At 42.9% G+C, this 22,473-nt stretch overlaps 1 protein-coding gene across 1 annotated transcript in view; it reads right to left on the bottom strand.

The window, feature by feature from the left end:
• Nucleotides 1–22,473, bottom strand: part of cdh13 (cadherin 13, H-cadherin (heart)) — a 1,269,498-nt gene that overhangs the window by 814,984 nt on the left and 432,041 nt on the right. Inside the window, exon 4 of the mRNA XM_070898241.1 lies at nt 7,070–7,186. Within this exon, the coding sequence (XP_070754342.1) occupies nt 7,070–7,186 (117 nt within the window). The remainder of the gene's footprint in view (nt 1–7,069; nt 7,187–22,473) is intronic.

Below are 22,473 nucleotides of genomic sequence, written 5' to 3'. Positions count from 1 at the left end.
AAGGCCCGAGGTCGGGCAGAGGTGGGACTCCAAGGTCAGCAGGGTTGTCGGGTCCGGATTCTGGAACATTTTACGGATTCCAGACAGCCCTCCAACTGATTGGTCCGGAGTCCGGAACATTCAGGAACTCCGGATTTTGGACGCTGCACCTATACAATCATTGTTTTATAACAGGAAGGACAACTTGCTGGAATTTCAAATTAAATAATCCATGCCTGCAGAGGTCATGGGGCCGAAATATAATTTTTTTTTTAGTGGAAATTACCACTCGGATCCTTGATTGAGCTTTTCAGGAGGAAATGGGTCATAATGGGGGCGGACCATAGCCTGAAAGCTACTGGGCCACTAGGGAGAGTTTAAGAACATAAGAACATAAGAAATAGGAGCAGGAGTGGCCATACGGCCCCTCGAGCCTGCTCAACCGTTTAATAAGATCATGGCTGATCTAATCATAGACTCAGCTCCACTTCCCTGCCTGCTCCCCATAACCCTTTATTCCCTTATCGCTCAAAAATCTGTATCTTCACCTTAAATATATTCAATGACCCAGCCTCCACAGCTCTCTGGGGTAGAGAATTCCACAGATTTACAACCCTCTGTGAGAAGAAATTCCTCCTCATCTCAGTTTTAAATTCTGAGACGATGTCCCCTAGTTTTAGTTTCCGCTATGATTGGAAATATCCTCTCGGCATCCACCTTGTCGAGCCCCCTCATTATCTTATATGTTTCGATAAGATCACCTCTCACTCTTCTGAACTCCAATCGGTATAAGCCCAACCTATCTTCATAAGTCAACCCCCCTCACCTCCGGAATTAACCTAGTGAACCTTCTCTGAACAGCCTCCAATGCAAGTACATCCTTCCTTAAACACAGAGACCAAAATTGTATGCAGTATTCTAGGTGTGGCCTCACCAATACCTTGTACAGTTGTAACAGGATTTCTCTGCTTTTATACTCCATCCCCCTTGCAATAAAGGCCAACATTTCATTTGCCTTCCTGATGACTTGCTGTATCTGCATACTACCTTTTTGTGTTTCATGCACAGGAACCCCTAGGTCCCACTGTACTGCAGCACTTCACAATTTTTCTCCATTTAAATTATAATTTGCTTTTCTATTTTTTCTCACATTTTCCCACATTGTACTCCATCTGCCAAATTTTTGCCCACTCACTTAGCCTGTCTATATCCCTTTGCAGATTTCTTGTGTCCTCCTCACAATTTGCTCTCCCACCCATCTTTGTATCATCAGCAAACTTGGCTACATTACACTCAGTCCCTTCATCCAAGTCATTAATATCGATTGTAAATAGTTGAGGCCCCAGCACCGATCGCTGTGGCACCCCACTAGTTACTGTTTGCCAACCGGAAAATGACCCATTAACGCGACGCTCTGTTTTCTGTTAGTTAGCCAATCCTCTATCCATGCTAATATATTACTCCCAACCCCATGAACTTTTAGCTTGTGCTGTAATCTTGTGTGTGGCACCTTATCGAATGCCTTCTAGAAATCCAAATACACCACATCCACTGGTTCCCCCCCCCCCACCGCCACCCACCCTCTATCCACCCTGCTCGTCACATCCTCAAAGAACTCCAGCAAATTTGGCAAACATGATTTCCCTTTCATAAAACCATGCTGACTCTGCTTGATTGAATTATGCTTTTCCAAATGTCCTGCTACTACTTCCTTAATAATGGACTCCAGCATTTTCCCAACGACAGATGTTAGGCTAAATGGTCTATAGTTTCCTGCTTTCTGTCTGCCTCCTTTTTTAAATGAGGCATTACATTTGCGGTTTTCCAATCCGTTGGGACCTCCCCAGAATCCAGGGAATTTTGGTAGATGACAACCAATGCATCCACTATCACTGCAGCCACTTCTTTTAAGGCCTTAGGATGCAAGCCATCAGATCCATGGGACTTGTCCGGCTTTAGTCCCATTATTTTACCGAATACTACTTCTTTAGTGATAGTGATTGTATTAGGTTCCTCCCTCCCTATAGCCCGTTGATTATCCACTATTGGGATGTTTTTAGTGTCTTCTACCATGAATACCGATACAAAAATTTTTTGTTCAAAGTCTCATTTCCCTGTTCCCCATTATTAATTCCCCAGTCTCATCCTCTAGGGGACCAACATTTACTTTAGCCACTCTTTTCCTGAAGAGGGGGTGCCAAGCTGCCCATTGGCAGCCCGGCCCAACCCGGGGGCACTATTTTGTTGGGCGATCGGGAAGTCGGCCGGCAAAAATGGAGGCTGCGGCAGTGGGCCCTCCCCTTTAAGAGCCACCCCACTGCCGGACCGCACTCATTCTTCAGAGGGTCCACCGACGGAAAAACCTGTCGGGGGCACTGCGCGGCAGGGGATCAACGCATTCAGCTGAATTTAGGGAGGTAAGTATTTTTCTTTATTAAAACTGGTGGTGCACTAACTGATGACTCGCTTTCAGCGGTCATCAGAATCTGGTGGGATCGGGTCCAGGCCGAAAAATCCACGACCTGAATTTTGGTCGGGTTGGCCAGTTGATCCCAAAGCGGCGGCCATTCAATTTTGATGAATGGCCGGCACAAATGGGCAGTAACGGGTCTCTCTGAGACCCTGAATTTTGGCCTCCATGAATTCAGTCCACTGTGGATTTTCTGGAGTACTGGTACAGCAAGAGTCCCCAGAATGTCAGAGAGCATAATGTATCTCGTAACTAATCTACCCAGAGTGCTAATTGACAGGGAACTCAGGTACAAGGGGTATGGTGAAAAAGCAGGAATATGGGGCCCAAGTTTCCACATGATTCGCGCTTGATTTTTAGGAGCAACTGGTGGAGAACGGATTATTTTAGAAATCGCAATTCTCCACATTTTTTTTTCTGCAGTTCTAGTCAGGTAGAACAGTTCTAGTTTAGAACAGAATTTTTTCTTCAAAAGGGGGCGTGTCCGGCCACTGACGCCTGATTTGAAAGTTTCCACAGTGAAAATGTACTCCAAACTAAAGTAGAATGGAGCCAGTGAAGATTTTTGTAGAACTGAAAAAACATGTTCTGCACATTAAAAAATCAGGCGCAGGTTACAAATTAGGCGTCCAGAACGAGGTGGGGGGGAGGGGGGGGGGAAGGGAACTCATTAAATTCGACAATAAATCCTTATTTATACTTCTACAAATATTATACAAATAAATCCAACCTGAATAAACATTTATAAGCCAAGAAAAGATTAAATAAACCATCTTCCTACCTGTGTGAAAGTGCTTCAGCCAGGGAGAATTCTGCAGCCGTTCGTGCCGCTGAGCGGGAGGGGGAGAGGGAGAGAGAGAGAGAGAAAGGGGGGGGGAGGGAGGGAGGGAGAGAGAGAGAGGGGGGGAGGGAGGGAGGGAGAGAGAGGGGAGGGAGAGAGAGAGAGGGGGGGAGGGAGGGGGGAGAGAGAGAGAGAGAGAGAGAGAGAGAGAGAGGGAGGGAGGGAGGGAGGGAGGGAGAGAGAGAGAGAGAGAGAGGGGGAGGGAGGGAGAGAGAGAGAGGGGAGGGAGAGAGGGAGAGAGAGGGGAGGGAGGGAGAGAGAGAGAGCTGGGGGGGGGGAGAGAGAGAGCGGGGGGGGAGAGAGAGAGCGGGGGGGGGAGAGAGGGGGGTGGGAGCGGGTGTCGGGTCTTGTCGGGGGCGGGGAGCAGGAGCTGGCCGTGGGAGGAGCCTTATTCACGCAGCCCCAGTGAGGCCATTCAGCCAGGGCTAGGGGCTGCGTGCTTCGGGCCCCTCCCACACAGTTCGGCGCCTGGAGCTACTGCACTTGCGTGCCGACTGTAGCGCGCATGTGCAGAGGTCCCGGCACTGTTTTCAGCGCCGGGACCTGGCTCCGCCCCCCCCCCCCCAACAGCTCGTGCTGGCTGCGCCGAGGGCCAGAGGACCTGTAAGTAGGTGGAGAATACCGAGGATTTTTTTATGCGCCATTTTAGGTGCGAAAAACGGGCGCCCAGCTCGGAGGGGCGCCCGTTTTTTTTCTTGTGGAAACTTGGGCCCATGGTGTTGAGATAAAGGATCAGCCATGATCATATTGAATGGCGGTGCAAATTCGAAGGGCTGAATGGCCTCGTATTGCTCCTATTTTCTATGTTTCTATGTTTCTACGTTCCCCCACTAAACCAGCAGAGATTCGGACAGATACATATCATATAAATAAGATTCACTTAAAAGAGCAAAATCTGAAATAAAAACAGAAAATGCTGGAAACACTCAGTAGGCCAGGTAACATTTCTTATGTTCTTATAAAGGTGGGGTTAGCACTCATCGATCTGAAATGTTAATCCAACCTTCTTCTCTCCACAGATACTGCCTGACCTGTTAAGTTTTTCCAGCATTTTCTGTTTTTATTTCACTCTGCATTAATCTTGACTGAAAGGGAATTATGGAGGCACCGCTCTCCCACAAGACCACCAAGAAAGTCTGGCAGATAGGCACAAGTCATCAGTCACTCTCATTGTAGAGAATTCTGTCTCCTTGAAAAAATAGAACATCCCCACCGACATCTGGGAGTCCCTGGCCCAAGACTGCCCAACATGGAGGACAAGCATCCAGGAAGGCGCTGAACACCTCGGGCACCTATGATGATGATGGAGAATTCTGTACTCTTCACTTGTCAACAAGACTTTCCATTTTTGAGCTGTGAAATTCAGCCGTTGTTGCAAGCATCATAAGTAACAGAAATGCAAATCCATCCCAATCTTGGGGGGGATGCTTTTGTAATTTTTTTTAATGTGATCAAGATTTTCTATGAATACATTACTCCTGGAACTCTCCAAAAATCAATTATGCAATTATCCCAGTGTCATCGTTGGATTCCTCAGCTCCCCTTGTTCCCATAATTGTGCTGCCTCCCATCTTTGACAATGGTATAATGTGCAGGCTTTAGATCAGCTGTGGACCAGACTGGTACAAATTGCCAAATGAGAATCTACTGTCATTGTTACACGAAAACAAATGCAGTGCATGCATTAAGCTGTAATTTAATAAACCAATGCCACTTGAACTGAATCAGGAATGGAAGTATAAATGCTTTGAGAGTGCATTTCATTCCCATCATTATGAACCAAAGGGAATGCAATCACATTGTGCAAATAAGACACGAAACAGCAATTCCAAGATAAAGCACCACTATCTTTTGGAGTATCACTGAGTAGTACAATAATTTTCCACTTCTCAGTTGAACCAGAATAGTAGAGCACTTTACAGCCAATTAAATATTTTTGGAGTGCAGTCACTGTTGTAATGTGGAAAACGCAGCAACCAATTTGCGCACAGCAGGCTCCCACAAACAGCAACATGATAATGGCCAGATAAACTGTTTTTTTTTGTTATGTTGATTGAGGGATAAATATTGGCCAGGACACCGGGAAGAAATTCTCTGCTCTTCTTCAAAATAGTGCCATGGGATCTTTTACATCCATCTGAGAGGGCAGGCGGAGCCTCGGTTTAACGTCTCATCCAAAAGACAGCACCTTGACAGGGCAGCACTCCCTCAGCATTGCACTGGAGTGACAGCCTAGATAGTTTGTGTTTAAGTCCCTGGAGTGGGATGTGAACCCACAACATTCTAAATCAGAGGTGAGGGTGCTACCCACTGAGCCACAGCTGGCACTATATAAATGTATGGTGTTGTTAACTGGTTTGTAAGTACTGAAATATTCTTGCAGCTTTGAGAATGCACTTTTTTTCGAAAATCACACCCCATTGGCTCTTAAAATAAAATGCTGAATTAAGCAACTGTATAACTTCATATCAGCAGCAACATTTTCTCTGTAAACTCCGTCTTTATTTATGCAAAACATGTACCAACATCTCCAAGACTGAATGATAACCTAAGCAGTAAATGGGAGAAACAGCATGATTAATACTACAGAGTAAACTGAACGCTTAGTAATTTGGGGAGAGGAAGTCTCAACGGACATGTTTATGATTTTGCTGGAAATGGCACTAATAGAAAATTCTCCTTTCTGATCAAGTATGATTTTTTTTTTTACGAACTAAATAAATGCAATATGAATGGAAACAAACTTGTGGCCAATGCAATAAGACACGAAACCAGTAGACCTAATTGTATAACAGATCAGGGAAATTCGTGAATCTGAATTATGCTGATATTGGGGTAGATTTGAATTATCACCGACGAGCGGTAAACTCGGCCTGTTACATACCCAGACTGATTTTCCTTTGTATTGACTTTGATGGAAAAGTGAATTGAGCGGGCTGTATAATGAGTTTACTGCCTGATAGTGAAAGTTAAAATTCATTATAGTTACACTGGTAACCGTCAAGTAAGGCTTTTCTGCAATGAATGTCATGAAAATTATCAAATTAAATATACCTTTATCAACATTTTGAGTTTTCAAGAATGTACTTGCTTCTACAGATGCAAATATCCTACCTATTTTGTCTCAGATGCAATCACATGGTTAAAATTACTTATAGCCATTGTAACTTTAAGCGACATTGTGGGGAGGGAGCGAAATTGGATCTCACTTTGCCCATTTTTTGGATGCAAAATTAGGTCGATAACCTAGCAATATTTGTCATCAATCGCACGTGACTGAAATGCACAGGAAGCGTGTTGATTTGCCAGATTGGTAAGGCCCCTTCATCTCCTGGACGCCTGCTTGAAACGATGGCTGGCCTAACTCCCGCTTCAGACCCTGTTTCTAAACTGGATGGTGTCTGACCACTACTGGCCACTGCCCCCGAGACCTGTGCCAGGATCCATGACAAGAAACTTTCATCCTCGTCAGGCACTGCCTCTTGGGATGGGACTCTCACTCCCAGCATGTCGCTCGAGCCTCGCTGATGCAAGAGGATCAATTTCACGTGGTTCTCTTGCTCATTCGTTTCGGCACAGCGATCCTTGCTGCTGATTGGTTCGCACTCAAGTTTATGCACAAACCCCATGAATTCAATACTAGTGGTATTATGCTACTTATATGGTCATGTTCAATGCAGGGTGTAAACCTCAATCTTCTCCCCAGATCTCTCCAGGCTACCTAGATGGATAATAATAAATACAACTCAGTAAAATAAACCAACTATCATAATTCTTACCCGTCCAATAACTTTTGGGAATGGTCCTCTTTGATTCTCGGGGAACGAAATGGGAGGAGCTATCAAAGATCTTTTACTTCTGTGGAGGATAGAGCTGTTTCCAATCCTCAGGGCCTCCTTCGGACAGAAAAGTCAAACATAAGAAGATTTTTAGTATGTACATATATATATATATCAAAGATTGTAAACACATCTTTTCTGTAAAACTATATGATCAGAACTACAATCAGGCACTTATTACAGTGCGATGGTACAGTATGGCCGTTCTAATCATGAGTACAGAACAACAAACTTTTCACATCAAATAAGAAGGGACTTGAGAAAAAAGTGGAGCTGAAACAGTCAGTATCGTCAAATGCAACACATTAAATTAAATTAAGTTCTAACATTTTGCGAATACAGGTTACCATTACACTGATTTTAATAGTGTCCGTAAATAACTGGATATGCTGCCAAGTTTAGCAATTAATTATATGAGTTATTTATTGAATGCAAAAGGCTCATAATTCAGCAGTGACAGAGTATTAAATTAATTAGGCCTTCCATTTCAGTAAATTAATTTCTAATATACAAGTAACTCAGACTTTTGGTGCTGGCAAAATGTAGCAATCTCTTAACCCATTGTTGCATCCCCGGGATAACTAGTTAATCACAAATGTTAACACTAAAACCATGAAAGATTTTGGGGGAGAAGGGTTGAGGGTATTTGAAGATTTTATATAAGTCTTTAAGTGGAAACAAGCCAACAATGTACCTGTACTAATTGTTTGAATTGCAATGTGTAATAGCCAGATGGTCCGATGCAATTGCACTTTGTGAATCAATGCTATATTTCTACAATCCTGTACTAATAAGTTGAAGACATCGATAATGCATTCCTCAATCTTCTTTTAAAACAGTAGGCTTTTAAAAACCATCCTTAACATCACCTAACCATTACTAAAACAGTAACAGAAAACAGATCATTCAGCAGCTGTAGAGTGAAGCAGGTTAACATTTCAAATGTAACACCCTTCCTCAGAACTGGGAAAGGGTCTTACACCTTAAATGGGTCTTTTGTCCTTACAGATGCTAAATAACCTGCTGTCCATTGCCAGTATTTTCTGTTTTTGTTTCAGACTTCTTCATTGCCATCACCTCTCTATTGATTTGTTAGTACCATCATTCACTTCTGTGCATTTGTTAGTTCTCTCATTCCTCTCGCTTCCATCACTTATTGAACATGTTTTACTTTTTCAGTTTCTACTGCCTCGTAGGCTTGTCAAGCTTTAGTAATTCTATAAGCCCTTCCTTTCTACAGTATATACTTAACAAAAGCAAATGTTAGAATTAGTTCAGTCTTTGCAAAAATTGTTTCACCTGGTTACTCAATCACTTTATCTAGAAATGAAACATCCTTGGATAGGTAATGAATACAGCAAATTAAAATGGATTCCTATATAAAAGGAAAGAAAAAATCTTGAACTTGTATGCTGCCTTTTATGTCCTCAGGACATCCCAAAGCTTCACAGCCAATGAAATATTTTTGAAATGTAACCAGTTTTGTACTGTAGGGAAATGCAGCTTGCAATTTGTGAATAGCAAGGTCTCAAAAACAGCAATGAGATAATGACAAGATAATCTGTTTTAGTGATGTTTGCTAAAGGATATGTGTTGGGCAAGGCATGAGGAGAACTTCCCCCGTGCTCTTCTTCGAAAAGTGCCATGGGATCTTTTACATCCACCTGAGGGAGTAGACAGGGCCTCGGGTAAATATCTCACCTGAAAAATGGCACCTCTGATAGCACTACCTTAGTATTGCATTATGGTGTCAGCCTAGATTATGTGCTTAAACCCTGGAGTGGAGCTTGAATTTAGTCTTCTGACTATTGATAGTAGGACATAATGAAGAAGACATTGCTTTCAATGACAAGTTTGTTTATTATTTATTTGTCTAATATCATTAGTAGTGTGAATCTCCCAAGCAAATAGAATTTATCTGTCTATGTATGTTAAAATTGCATTTATGGCCCAGAAATTCTGGCCTCCCCGGGTCTGTATGGAGTGTGCACGGATCCGGGAAGGCATCGCAAAAGCCGTTATTTAGCGCACAATGTGCGTGCGCTGAAAACCGGCTTTTCCGATCTGTCAAGCTCCAGCTTGACGGATCATCTGCATATCGGGAGCGAGGACATTTGCAAGGACAAGATTGCGGTATTTATCCATATCTTGCCCAGCAAATGTCCTCAAAATTCTTGCGCCTGATAAAAGCAGGTGCATAGCCTACTTTTACAGGCGTAAGAGTTTTAAGACATACTTAAAACATAAAAATGAAATTTTTAAAAACACATTTTATTTTTTAAAACTACGTTAAATTTATTTTAAACCATGATTAAAAAACATTTTAAAAACTCGGGGAAAAATTTTTTCTCCAAGATATTTATTAACTTTCATTTCAATTAATTTTAATTATGTGAGGTGTATTTTTTATTTGGTGTTAGTGTGTTTGTTTGTTTTTTCTCAATTAATGGCAATGGGAACTCGTAGATACGGAGTTCTCATTGCCATTAATTGAGAATACTTTACCTGATTGGTTGAGCAGTCACACGTGACTGCATCTTCTGTGTGGGAACCTAGAGGACGGGAGTGCGCTTTGCAGCGCGAGAAGAGAAGGCCTCCCTCTCGGAATTCCACGCTCCTCCAGAACCACCAGGTAATTTCGTAAAGGCGTTCGTCCGAAACAAGCCTAGGACCAGAATATCTGGGCCAATATGTTACTTTCAGCTTGTCTGCATTGTAGTTGGAATTCCATTATGTTGTTAACCATTTAAAACATCAACAACAATTTGTATTTCTACAGCGCTTTAAAGTAGTGAAACGTTCCAAGGTGCTTCACAGGAGTGTTATAAAACAAAATTTGACACCGAGCCCCAGGAGGAGATATTAGGGCAGAAGAGGTAGGTTTTAAGGAGCGTCTTAAAGGAGGAAAGAGAAAAGAGAGGCAGAAAGGCAGGGAGGTTTGGGGAAGGAATTCCTGAGCTTAGGGCCTTGGCAGCTGAAGGCATGGCCACCAATGACGGAGCAATTAAAATCGGGGATGCTCAAGAGGCCAGAATTAGAGGAGCACAGATATCTCAGAGGACTGTAGAGCTAGAGGAAATTACAGAGACAGGGAGGGGCGAGGAAATTGAGGGATTTGAAAATAAGGATGAAAAATGTAAAATCGAGACGTTACTTGACCAGAAGCCATTGTAGGTCAGCGAGCACAGGGGTGATAGGTGAACGGGACTTGGTGCAAGTTAGGACATGGGCAATAGAGATGTGGATGACCTCAAGATTATGGAGGGTCGAACGTGGGAGGCCAGCCAGGAGAGCATTGGAATAGTCAACTCTAGAGGTAACAAAGGCATGGATGAGGGTTTCAGCAGCAGATGAGCTGAGGCAGGGGGTGGGGGGGGGGGGCGGGGCGGGGGTGGCAGAGGTTCCAATGTGCATAAACTTATATTTGAGGGATAGAAGTTGAAAGATGTGAAATAATATATAGAGTTGTTATTTGTTAGTTGTTGGTATTGACATGTTATTAGAGATTTCACAAGATGTAATTAGAACCTTTTATTTTAGTGTTATTTATTGCTTCTGCACTTGTGCCATTGCTATATTAAAAGGGAAAGGTTTTTGAAATTGGTGTAAATTTGTTTCAAAGATCCAAGTACAAAACATGACTTATAATGGTGTACTGTTTTCGATTGACACAAAAGTTGTTTCTTTAATATACATTCATGCACACAGCTTCCTGTACACCAGGAAGAGTTAAACATATGGCACCATAAAACAGCAATATTGAGAACGCCGGGTAATCTTAGTTTTCTAGAAGAATCAGTGGTCAGGTTGCCTTTAAACTCTAGAATGCAATTACTACTTTCTTATCAATTAATAATCTTAGTAGGAATCATTGATTTTAATTAAATAGAAAGTTGCTAACAGTGCAATAAAAATATAATGATGGATTCTTCTTTTAACAGCTATTAAAAATATAGAATTGGGATATATATGAAATTTAAAAAAGAAAGCCAGATGTTTGTTCTTGAGAAGGAGAAAGAACTTAAGCAAGTGTGAAACAAGAAAGGGCGTAGAGTCACATCAGGCCGAGATCAATTTCCTTGAGATGTCTCCAAGTAGAGGACTAACATTGCTCTTAACAAATGTACATCCCTGTTTGGAGTAAAAATAAAACAGGGAAGGTGGCTCAACTGTGGCTAACAAGGGAAATTAAGGATAGTGTTAAATTCAAGGAAGAGGCATATAAATTGGCTAGAAAAAGCAACAAACCTGAGGACTGGGAGAAATTTAGAATTCAACAGAGGAGGACAAAGTGTTTAATTAGGAGGGGGAACATAGAGTATGAGAGGAAGCTTGCTGGGAACATAAAAACTGACTGCAAAAGCTTCTATAGATATGTGAAGAGAAAAAGATTAGTGAAGACAAACGTAGGTCCCTTGCAATTAGATTCAGGTGAATTTATAATGGGGAATAAAGAAATGGCAGACCAGTTGAACAAATACTTTGGTTTTGCCTTCACGAAGGAAGTCACAAATAACCTTCCAGAAATACAAGGGGACCAATGGTCTAGAGAGAAGGAGGAACTGAAGGAAATCCTTATTAGGCGGGAAATTGTGTTGGAAAAATTGATGGGATTGAAGGCCGATAAATCCCCGGGGCCTGATAGTCTGCATCCCAGAGTACTTAAGGAAGTGGCCATAGAAATAGTGGATGCATTGGTGATCATTTTCCAACACTCTATCGAATCTGGATCAGTTCCTATGGATTGGAGGGTAGCTAATGTAACATCACTTTTTAAAAAAGGAGCACGAGAGAAAACGGATAATTATAGACCAGTTAGCCTGACATCAGTAGTGGGGAAAATGTTGGAATCAATTATTAAAGATGAAATAGCAGCGCATTTAGAAAGCAGTGACAGGATCGGTCCAAGTCAGCATGGATTTATGAAAGGGAAATCATGCTTGACAAATCTTCTAGAATTTTTTGAGAATGCAACTAGTAGAGTGGACAAGGGAGAACCGGTGGATGTGGTGTATTTGGACTTTCAAAAGGCTTTTAACAAGGTCCCACACAAGAGATTGGTGTGTAAAATTAAAGCATATGGTATTGGGGGTAATGTACTGATATGGATAGAGAACTGGTTGGCAGACAGGAAGCAGAGAGTCGGGATAAACGGGTCCTTTTCAGAATGACAGGCAGTGACTAGTGGGGTGCTGCAGGGCTCAGTGCTAGGACCCCAGCTGTTTACAATATACATCAATGATTTAGATGAAAGAATTGAGTGTAATATCTCCAAGTTTGCAGATGACACTAAGCTGGGTGGCGGTGTGAACTGTGAGGAGGATGCTAAGAGGCTGCAGGGTGACTTGGACAGGTTAGGTGAATGGGCAAATGCATGGCAGATGCAGTATAATGTGGATAAATGTGAGATTATCCACTTTGGTGGAAAAAACACGAAGACAGAATATTATCTGAATGGTGGCAGATTAGGAAAAGGGGAGGTGCATCGAGACCTGGGTGTCATGGTACATCAGTCATTGAAAGTTGGCATGCAGGTACAGCAGGCGGTGAAGGCGGCAAATGGTATGTTGGCCTTCATAGTTAGGGGATTTGAGTATAGGAGCAGGGAAGTCTTGCTGCAGCTGTACAGGGCCTTGGTGAGGCCTCACCTGGAATATTGTGTTCAATTTTGATCTCTTAATCCGAGGAAGGACGTTCTTGCTATTGAGGGAGTGCAGCGAAGGTTCACCAGATTGATTTCCGGGATGGCACGACTGACATATGAGGAGAGACTGGATCGTCTGGGCCTGTATTCACTGGAGTTTAGAAGGATGAGAGGGGATCTCATAGAAACATTTAAAATTCTGACGGGACTGGACAGGTTAGATGCAGGAAGATTGTTCCCGATGTTGGGGAAGTCCAGAACCAGGGGACACAGTCTAAGAATAAGGGGTAAGCCATTTAGGACTGAGATGAGGAGAAACCTCTTCACTCAGAGAGTTGTTAACCTGTGGAATTCTCTACCGCAGAGAGTTGTTGATGTCAGTTCATTGGATATATTCAAGAGGGAGTTAGATATAGTCCTTACGGCTAAAGGGATCAAGGGGTATGGAGAGAAACAGGAAAGGGGTACTGAGATGAATGCTCAGCCATGATCTTATTGAATGGTGGTGCAGGCTCGAAGGGCCGAATGGCCTACTCCTGCACCTATTTTCTATGTTTCTACCTGGACCCTAAGATTTTGGTTGTTAAAATGTACTCATTTCCTTTTCCAACTTTGCTAATGGACTCTTCATTGTGCATGCATGTTCGAGGTTCCAATATACATAAATCGCATTTACATACAGAAACTACCATCGTCCATTCCTTAGCTCACACATCTAATGGGTTCAGATCCTTTTGAATGTTATTAATTTCTCTTGTACTCATCAGCTGGCTACATAGCTTGGTGTCATGAGCAAATTTTGAAACAATACAGGAAGTACCACCCACCCTTTATGAATAATGTAGGAGAAGGGAGAACAGATTCTACTTGCATAACTCTATTAGTCACTACCCTCCAGGCAGGACTTTTAAAGTTTATCCTGACCTCCTTCTTGCTTTTGCAAAGTCAATTTTCAATCCAATTAGCTAATTTGCCATCGAGGAAGAGATTTCTTCAAAATTGATTTCTTTCAATTGAAGTGAGATTAGAAAGGGGATTAAGCCACAGGAAATCTTGGCAAATAAACCATGGGCTAGACTTTCCAATAGGATCGCTATCCCCCCAAAAATGGGCGATGTTGCAGCCTTAGTGATGTTTCAGTTTTCAGGATCGCTGGAAGATCGCCCTTTTTTCTGATCGCTACTTTTGGCTTTTTTGGGGGCGGGGGGATGGCGATAGCTCAGCGATCATCAGTGGAAAGTCTAGCCCCATGATTTAGTAACACCAACAGGAAATGAGTATAATTATAGATTCCGCTGTACAAAGATGCAAGACCACAGTTATAAAGTGACACATTAGCTCACATTTTAACTCGGGGTAGGAACCGGGCAGGCAGGGACTGAGGCGGGTGACAAACTCTCCTGCCCTCACGAACGTGAAGCCCCGGCAGTTTTAATGCCCGGACCTCATCTGCATACCCCTGGTCAGTCAGTTGCACACGTGAAACTGATGGAAAGTGGCAGCTGGGTGGTGAGCGGCAGCAGATATTGGACAGTGTAATGTATTTGCTTTACGGGTTCTTGCTTAAGAATTCATCGTAACACATTGCTAATAAACCAACTAGTTTTTAATAGCAAACGTTTAACAATCACATTACCACTTCATCCAAGAGACTCAACTGCACCCCTCATCGTGGATGACCTAGACCCAACTGACTGGGGTTTTTATTGAGTCTTATGAATATCACATGACTGGCTAAGCCACTCACAATGCAACAGCTCTACAACTATTTTAAATTAAACTTTAAATCAAATGCCCCCCTCTGGCAAGGGCACTAGAACCCATAAATTTAGAAATTAACTGGGAACTTTGCCAATCAAATTAAAATTCTGTTCCCGGGGGTGATAATGTACTGCTCCTATTTCGTATGTTCTTATGTTCTTACGAGGAGGCCCTCTGACCTGCCCGTTCCCCTCTGCACCAAGATCAAGAGCATGGGACTGAAGTGCAGCCAAAAATCGATGGAGCAGCCCCTTTAAATAATGGAAGAAGGGCTGCAACCTCACACACTACATATACACATGGAACACAGACTCCTTCAGACCGCAGAAATTGTAGGCGGCCTGGGAGTCCATGCAACAGGTCTACAAATCTGTGAGCATACATTGCAGACAGAAAGATGTTGTTGCTGAGGACCAAAGGAATGCACTCTGGAGGGGGGTTTCTGGAGGGGACTTGCGATCAGTTGATGGGGACGGCGGGGAGCCTGGGACAGGGAAGACCTACGAGACAATTTTAACCTAATTCTCCTGGCGGGAAACTGATGAGATCGGGTACAATGCTGGTTTTGCACCCCACCTGATTATTACTCTCAGCCAGGGGAGTTAGATTAAAATTGCCCTCCATAACTTTCTGTGTGGGGCCAGGAGAACTATTTCTGGTATTCTTAGCCCCACAAGGAAATATTGAAAAAGTTTAAATAAACTTACTTCTTTAAGAGTCTTCTGGTTCCGACTCTTCCTCCCGCTATGTTCACCTAGTGGGAAAGCTACAAGCTTCCCTGTTCAGGTACTCTTTAAAATAGCAATCGGACCTGAATGATGTCATCAGATCCTGATCTGCATAGCTCATGGGCATCTCTCCTGTCTGTTCAAAAGAGTAGATTAAAATTGAAGAGGGTGGGAAGCGAGAGGAATGTCAGTGGGTAAGTCTCCTGGACGATTATTCCTGCCTGGCCATCCAGTTTCTGCCCCTATTAGTTCAGGTTGAGCAACATTAATTGCAGCTGAGATGAAGAATCTGGCCATGTCTGCTTGCTGTTGGACGAGCTGGTCCTCAGTTGTCTCGGAATGACTGGGACAGATTAATAACTGATGTACATTGTTCCTTTTGCTGTACCCCAAATCCAAGATGGGACGATAAAGGGCTTGCTGGTAAAATAGTCAACAAATCTGAGTCCTTACATTGCTTCATATGAAACAGTTTAAAAATTGAACTTCACCAAAACTTTCAAGTGTTGCTTGCATTTCTCCACAGATGTGAAACTAATTTGGAAAGATGTCTGACAATTTTAAAATGCAATGCAATAACTTCCAAATACAGCAGCCATTTTTTGTGTTCAAACTAGATTTACCATTAGCTCAGCTGCTCAAATTATTTGGCTTTGCTGATGTGTGTGAATCCTATGAGACAGGAGTTGCTTAGTGTCAAAATCATAATTTGATCTTTGTTACCAAGGGTATTAAGGCACAAGTGTACTGTAATTTGGTGCAGTTGGTGGCAGAATTGCCAATACTGTTATTTTACAGTTAACACACCATGGCACCAATGTGAGTTGGCTGGCAGAATTATTCCTGTCTTCTTGTAGTTTAACTGCCTTTCAAACATTATTCTCTGACAGTCACTGTTCACATTTGCTGATATACCCGTGTAATGGGGCAGGGGAAATATTCATCCATCTTTTCTTTTTTGTGATGTTGAGGGATCTGCGGTGTACTTCCAGCATTTTCAACTTTTCTTTCAGGCCTCCAGTATTCACAATGTTACTTTTTGTTTAGTTCCAGCAGTCCGGCTCCCAATTTCAGCTCACACCCTTTATATTCATACACTTCAAACATATAAAAAGGGATGTAGAATAATGGTAGATGTAAGGGAATACCTCACAGTACTTTTAGACAGTGAGTAGTGTCAGGTTTATTTTCATTAACTTCACATTCAATTATTTATCTTGATCACGGCCATGATTGTGACGAAAAGGCGCAGTTCCCAAAATTCTGGGAACAAGGCATCCTCCATCTATTACTAGCTGGTGTATCTTGTTTGCAAAATAATTATACACCCTTGCAACGATCAGCGCAGTGTATAACTTGAACCATGCGTGAAGCAGATACATAGCTGTGGTAGGTCACTTGTTTAGCGCTGGTCTGGAAGTTTTTGCAGCAGTGTTATTATTAAGTACAGAATTATTCAATATGAAGGTAATTCAGTAATAATCTTTCTTCACAACACAGGTACAATTAGGAGTAGCAGTCAAAATTATTGCAACAATTTCGAATATGACCATTCTTTTACAAATTACTCTTTTTCCAACTGCTGCGTTCCACCATAATGGCAATTAATTACTTTTATTTTAAAAAAGCCACATTAGCTGCACTTAAATTCCTCTATGAATTTGGAATCTTTTCAGTTATTATCCTTTACAATTTGTCACAGATAATAATACACATCTGAGCAGAATGTGTCAATAAGAGACTTTGGAGAATCATTCGAGACAAACCATTCGGTAATGAAAAGCATTACATTCAAACACTGGTTAATCAATACTATTTTCTGATAACTATTTAATTTCCAGTTTGAGTGTTGCATTTGACTAATGGGGGTAGGGGAAAAGAAAATAATATTTATTTGTGCAGCCGAAGTTTGTACGATTGGACGGTTTACTGGCCTACTAACCCCAAGAAATGGATTACGGATAAGCAGGGCTTAAGTATGCAGCTGTAATACCCAACACAGCAACTTCCAATCTACACCGAAGGGGAAGCACTTCTGGATAGGGAGGGAAAGTAAATCTCATATTTCTTTGAAGCCAGTTGGAGAGCAGCATTGACATAGGTCTGAAGAAGTAACCTGCTCACACGTGTAATGGTATGTGACACAGTCAGTGCCAAAAACAGATTACATTATTTTATAATGTGGAGGGAATAAATAACTGAAACAACAGCATGAATGAACCACTTACTACTGGTTCCTGTTCAAGCTTAATCAGTCCAAACCAGAATATTAACAGAAATCTATTTTAGCAGCCAATATAGCTATTCTTTTTTATTTGTTCTCCTATTGTAAGTACAAGTCACCAACGTTCCCATTAAGCTACGTGGTCACGCAGCGGTCTGGAGGTCTCACACAGGCAGGTCACTGGCTTTTGCATGGGAGAAATCGTGCATGCGCGAAGATTTGAATGGACCGCACCGCCACTTAAAGGGGTCATGCACCCAAAAGCAAATTACAGGGAACATTGCCGGTCACAAATGTGAGCAGATCGCCTTTATGTAATATATTTTGAATTAAAGGGGGCGAAATTTCCCCCCGCTGGAAATGGGGCGCACACAGCCTGTTTCTGTTGTTTTCACCGCCGCGGTGGATGAGGTGGCCTCTTGAGCGAAATTCTTCTCTTTGGCTTTTTTTTCCGGTGGACCGGAAGTCGCTCATAATGGGGACAGTAGTGCAGTGGTGAGCACACTTGCGGGACGGAAATTTGGGGTGGGGGTGCGGTGTATAGTGTCCGCCGCTGTCAGTCATCAACGTAGCGCTGATGATGTCATCACGGCACCATATCACCACAACTCTCTCCTTCACCTAAAGGACCCTGGGGCATAATTATCGGCCCGACATGGCAGTCAGCTGAAAAAAAAACATGGACGCAGCGGCAGTACATCCACCCCTTTAATGGGAGCTGCACCGCCATTTTAGAAAGCCGCAGCCTCACTGCACCGTCTCAAAAATATAGGTTTTGGCACCGCCCAGCGGGAGGAAGATATTCTTGGTGGAATTTCGGCGTCGGGGGGGTGGGGGTGCGGTGAGGATATTGCCGGTGCACACTCTGATGATGTACTTAGGATGGCTCAGTAACAGTGGAGCGGTAGGGGGTAGGAGCGGGTCACCGCCGGGATAGCGCAGGAGCGGAATTTTGATAATGGCGGTCATTACATGAAAAACAGGTGACCATTGCACTCCGCGGCGTGGCTACCAATTTCCGGTGTTAACAGGCCTTAAAGGAAGAGGCAATTTCGGCCCCAAAGTATTTGTGGATCTTAACACGGAGCATTAAAAGATAAAAAGAAAAGATGCAAGTTCCCGTGGTGGAATAAAAATACAGATTTCAAGTTGCAACCTATTAATATGAAGGGTAACATCTGGCAGCAACCTGAACTGGTATGTGACTTCAAAGGAGGACAATATATTTAAAAATAACCAATTGATGGTCAAGACAATTCTTTGGAGAGACAGAAAATAAAATGAGAGTTTAGTGTTTATTTTGCAAGACCCCATTCCTGATAGAACCTGGTCAGGTGAAGATGTAAATCGGGAGATAGGTCTAGAACACGATAGGGCATGATTCTGCAACTCCCACTCCCACCTAGCAAGGATTTACAGAGCCTCAATAACCCCTTATGTGCAGAATATCTAATTTAGGAACAATTTATTCCACTGTCAACAGTACGCAATGCCTTTGTAAAACTGATTTGCAAAGCCATTTCTGAATCTGAACTGATCCAAGTAAGGACAATTTAGATTTGAATTTAAACTCAAGACAGTGGGTCTACCTGTTTCATGCAGAATAAACACAGTACAAGTTGAACCTCCCTTATCCAGAACTCCCTTATCCAGAACCACTCCTCATCCAGAACCATTCCCGGCCACCGGGTGGCGCATGCACAGAACTCCAACATGAACAAATTGAAGTCCTTCCTCACCGCTGACTCCCGCAATCACTGGCCTGACCTCGCGATCTACGGCTCCCCCCAGCCTCCCATGTTCTCTCTGCTCCACTCCCAGCCCCAAGCCAGCTAACCCCAATATTCCCTTGCTCAATTCCTGTACCATCTAATTTAACGGGACCACCCCTTGTCCAGAAAAATCCCTTGTCCAGAACAGGCCAGGTCCCGAGGGTTCCGGATAAGGGAGGTTCAACCTGTATCAAATAATTACTAAAATTCTCTATAAAATCCGATACCCTGTTAAGAAATGGGAGATCAGAATCCAAATTCATATGTAATCCACTGAAATTTGGACTAGAGCCAAGTGAAAAAAATCTGCTATCAAATTCAATATTACAATGAAAAATTTGTTCCCAGTTTGTTTCCGTTTTGGCTTGGATGTATGGCAATTGAAAATCCTATCATTCCACAGGAAATTCAAGCTGGAACTGATTGAACAGATGTGGGTTATCTTGAATTTCTGATCTGAATTTGTACATGTCACTGATAAGAATGATATATTAAACACATTATGAGTACCTGCAGTACTTGTTACACCTATATGTAGCGCTGTGCTGATTATTTTCAATGTTAAAGTTGTCATGCTTTCCCATCATAGACTGCGGCACACACATTGGCCTGGATTTTGCCCTCAGCCACGAAGGAACGGCACTCGCCATTCACCTCGCTGACAGCTGCCCACAGACGTTTTGCGGGCTTGTCAGCAGAAATTTCCTCTAATCCAGCATCTTTTCCAGTGTGGCATTCTGTGGCATCTGTGTACAGGACAAGGAACAGCAACGTTCTCCAACCAGTCAGATTAAATTATCCTCACTGAGACACGCAGAGTCCAAACCAGGAAGTATAAAGCAGAAAATATAAATTAGACTTAAATGATCTATAGAAAGCAAAGTAAAGATTGGGAAATACAGATGGGATTAAGGGAAAGAGCAAAAGAGACAGGTAGAAAAAGTTAAAACAAACTATATTAAATATATATATTTAAAATCTCCAACACTAATTTTCCTCTGAAGGAATGAGTCTTCACAGTTATAAAAATTATTTTTTCCGGGTCAGAGAGGTTCAGCAGTAATTATCACTTATCATGCCATAAAAACTCATTTACTCCTGAATGCACCAACACTAAATTTTTCAGCTGCTTTTACTGCGGAGCTAGTGCACAAGTATAGCAGGTTCACACCGTTGCAGTCATTTCAGTGCTGAGCCTATTTGAGGTGTCTACTGTACATGGCCCATCTTTCTGAACCATACAGGAAGGCGGGTATCACTACAGCCCCGTAGACCATAAGCGTGGTGCCAGATTTGAGGGCCTGATCTTCGAATACTCTCTTCCTCAGGCGGCGGAAGGCTGCATTGGCGCACTGGAGGCGGTGTTGAACGTCGTCGTCGATGTCTGCCATTGCTGATAATAGGCTCCCGAGGTATGGAAAGTGGTCTACATTGTCCAGGGCCGGGCCGTGGATCTTGGTGACTGGGGGGCAGTGCTGTGTGGCAGGGTCAGGTTGGTGGAGGACGGATGTTCAGTGTAAGGCCCATGCTTTCGTACGCCTCAGTTAAGATGTTGACGATGACTAGGAGTTCAACTTCTGAATGTGCGCAGACACGAGTGCATCCGCGTACTGTAATTCGACGACAGAAGGAAGGACGGACTTGGATCTAGCCTGGAGGTGACAAAGGTTGAACAGGTTCCCACTAGTTCGATAGTTTAGTTTCACTCCAGCGGGGAGCTTGTTAAGTGTGAGGTGGAGCATTGCAGTGAGGAAGATCGAGAAGAGGTAGACACCTCAAATTGCTGGAGAAATACTACCAATCATGTCTCCGCAAGATCCTGCAAATCCCCTGGGAGGACAGACGCACCAACATTAGTGTTCTCGATCAGGCCAACATCCCCAGCATCGAAGCACTGATCACACTCGATCAGCTCCAGTGGGTGGGCCACATTGTTCGCATGCCCGACACAAGACTCTCAAAGCAAGCGCTCTACTCAGAATGCCTACACGGCAAGCGAGCCTCAGGTGGGCAAAGGAAACAGTTCAAGGACACCCGCAAAGCCTCCTTGATAAAGTGCAACATTCCCACAGGCACCTGGGAGTCCCTGGCCAAAAACTGCCCTAAGTGGAGGAAGAGCATCCGGGAGGGTGCTGAGCACCTCGAGTCTCGTCACCGAGAGCATGCAGAAAACAAGCGTAGGCAACGGAAGGAGCGTGCAGCAAACCAAACTCCCCATCCACCCTTTCCTCCAACGACTGTGTCCCACTTGTAACAGAGACTGTAATTCCCGTATTGGACTGTTCAGTCACCTGAGAACTCACTTTTAGAGTGGAAGCAAGTCTTCCTCGATTTTGAGGGACTGCCTATGATGATGATGATGATGGCTGAGTCTATTGGCGAGAACTGCAAAAGCACCCCCTGTGGAAGAGCAGGGTATCTCTGACAGAAACTTCTGGATTTCCACATTTCACTGCACATGTGCATGCTCCAGAAGTTGCTGTTAGGTTTCTTCCATTATACCGGTGAGCACTGATAGTCTCAGCTTTCTTCTCATTGCAAATTCCGGGCCATTAGCTGCTGTTTTATAATGAGAGTATATCACCCTGCATTTGTGTAATCTGACTTACTTTTCCCGAAGTAACTGCTAAATTGCTAAATGTCCAAAATATATTTCACAGAAATCTGATTTATTCACTGTATTTTCTTCTGTATGTTTAATGCACACATTAAGGAGCTTACTTGAAAGCCTTGGCCTCTCTCAAAGAAAACTTGGGCTTAGATTGAGATTTGTTCAGAGGCTTCTCGCACTTTCTACTCAGTATCCTTTCTCAAATAATTTTGAAAAACCAAAGGTTACATTTATTGAGGTAACATTTATATTGAGAAAAAGCTGTGTATGTAAGATTATATGAGAGAGAGACAAAAATGACTTTATTTAATGTTGGTTAAAAAAAAATTTAAAACACACTTTTTATCGACTCTGATTCAATTCCTATGGATTGGAGGGTAGCTAATGTAACCCCACTTTTTAAAAAAGGAGGGAGAGAGAAAACAGAGAATTATAGACCGGTTAGCCTGACATCGATAGTGGGGAAAATGTTGGAATCAATTACTAAAGATGAAATAGCAGCACATTTGGAAAGCAGTGACAGGATCAGTCCAAGTCAGCACGGATTCATGAAAGGGAAATCATGCTTGACAAATCTTCTAGAATTTTTTGAGGATGTAACTAG

The sequence above is a fragment of the Pristiophorus japonicus genome, chromosome 13 (genome assembly GCF_044704955.1).
Source record: "Pristiophorus japonicus isolate sPriJap1 chromosome 13, sPriJap1.hap1, whole genome shotgun sequence".
NCBI classification, from domain to species: Eukaryota; Metazoa; Chordata; class Chondrichthyes; family Pristiophoridae; genus Pristiophorus; species Pristiophorus japonicus.
The sequence above is the reverse complement of the archived record's forward strand: the minus strand, read 5'-3'. Positions and strand labels throughout refer to the sequence as shown.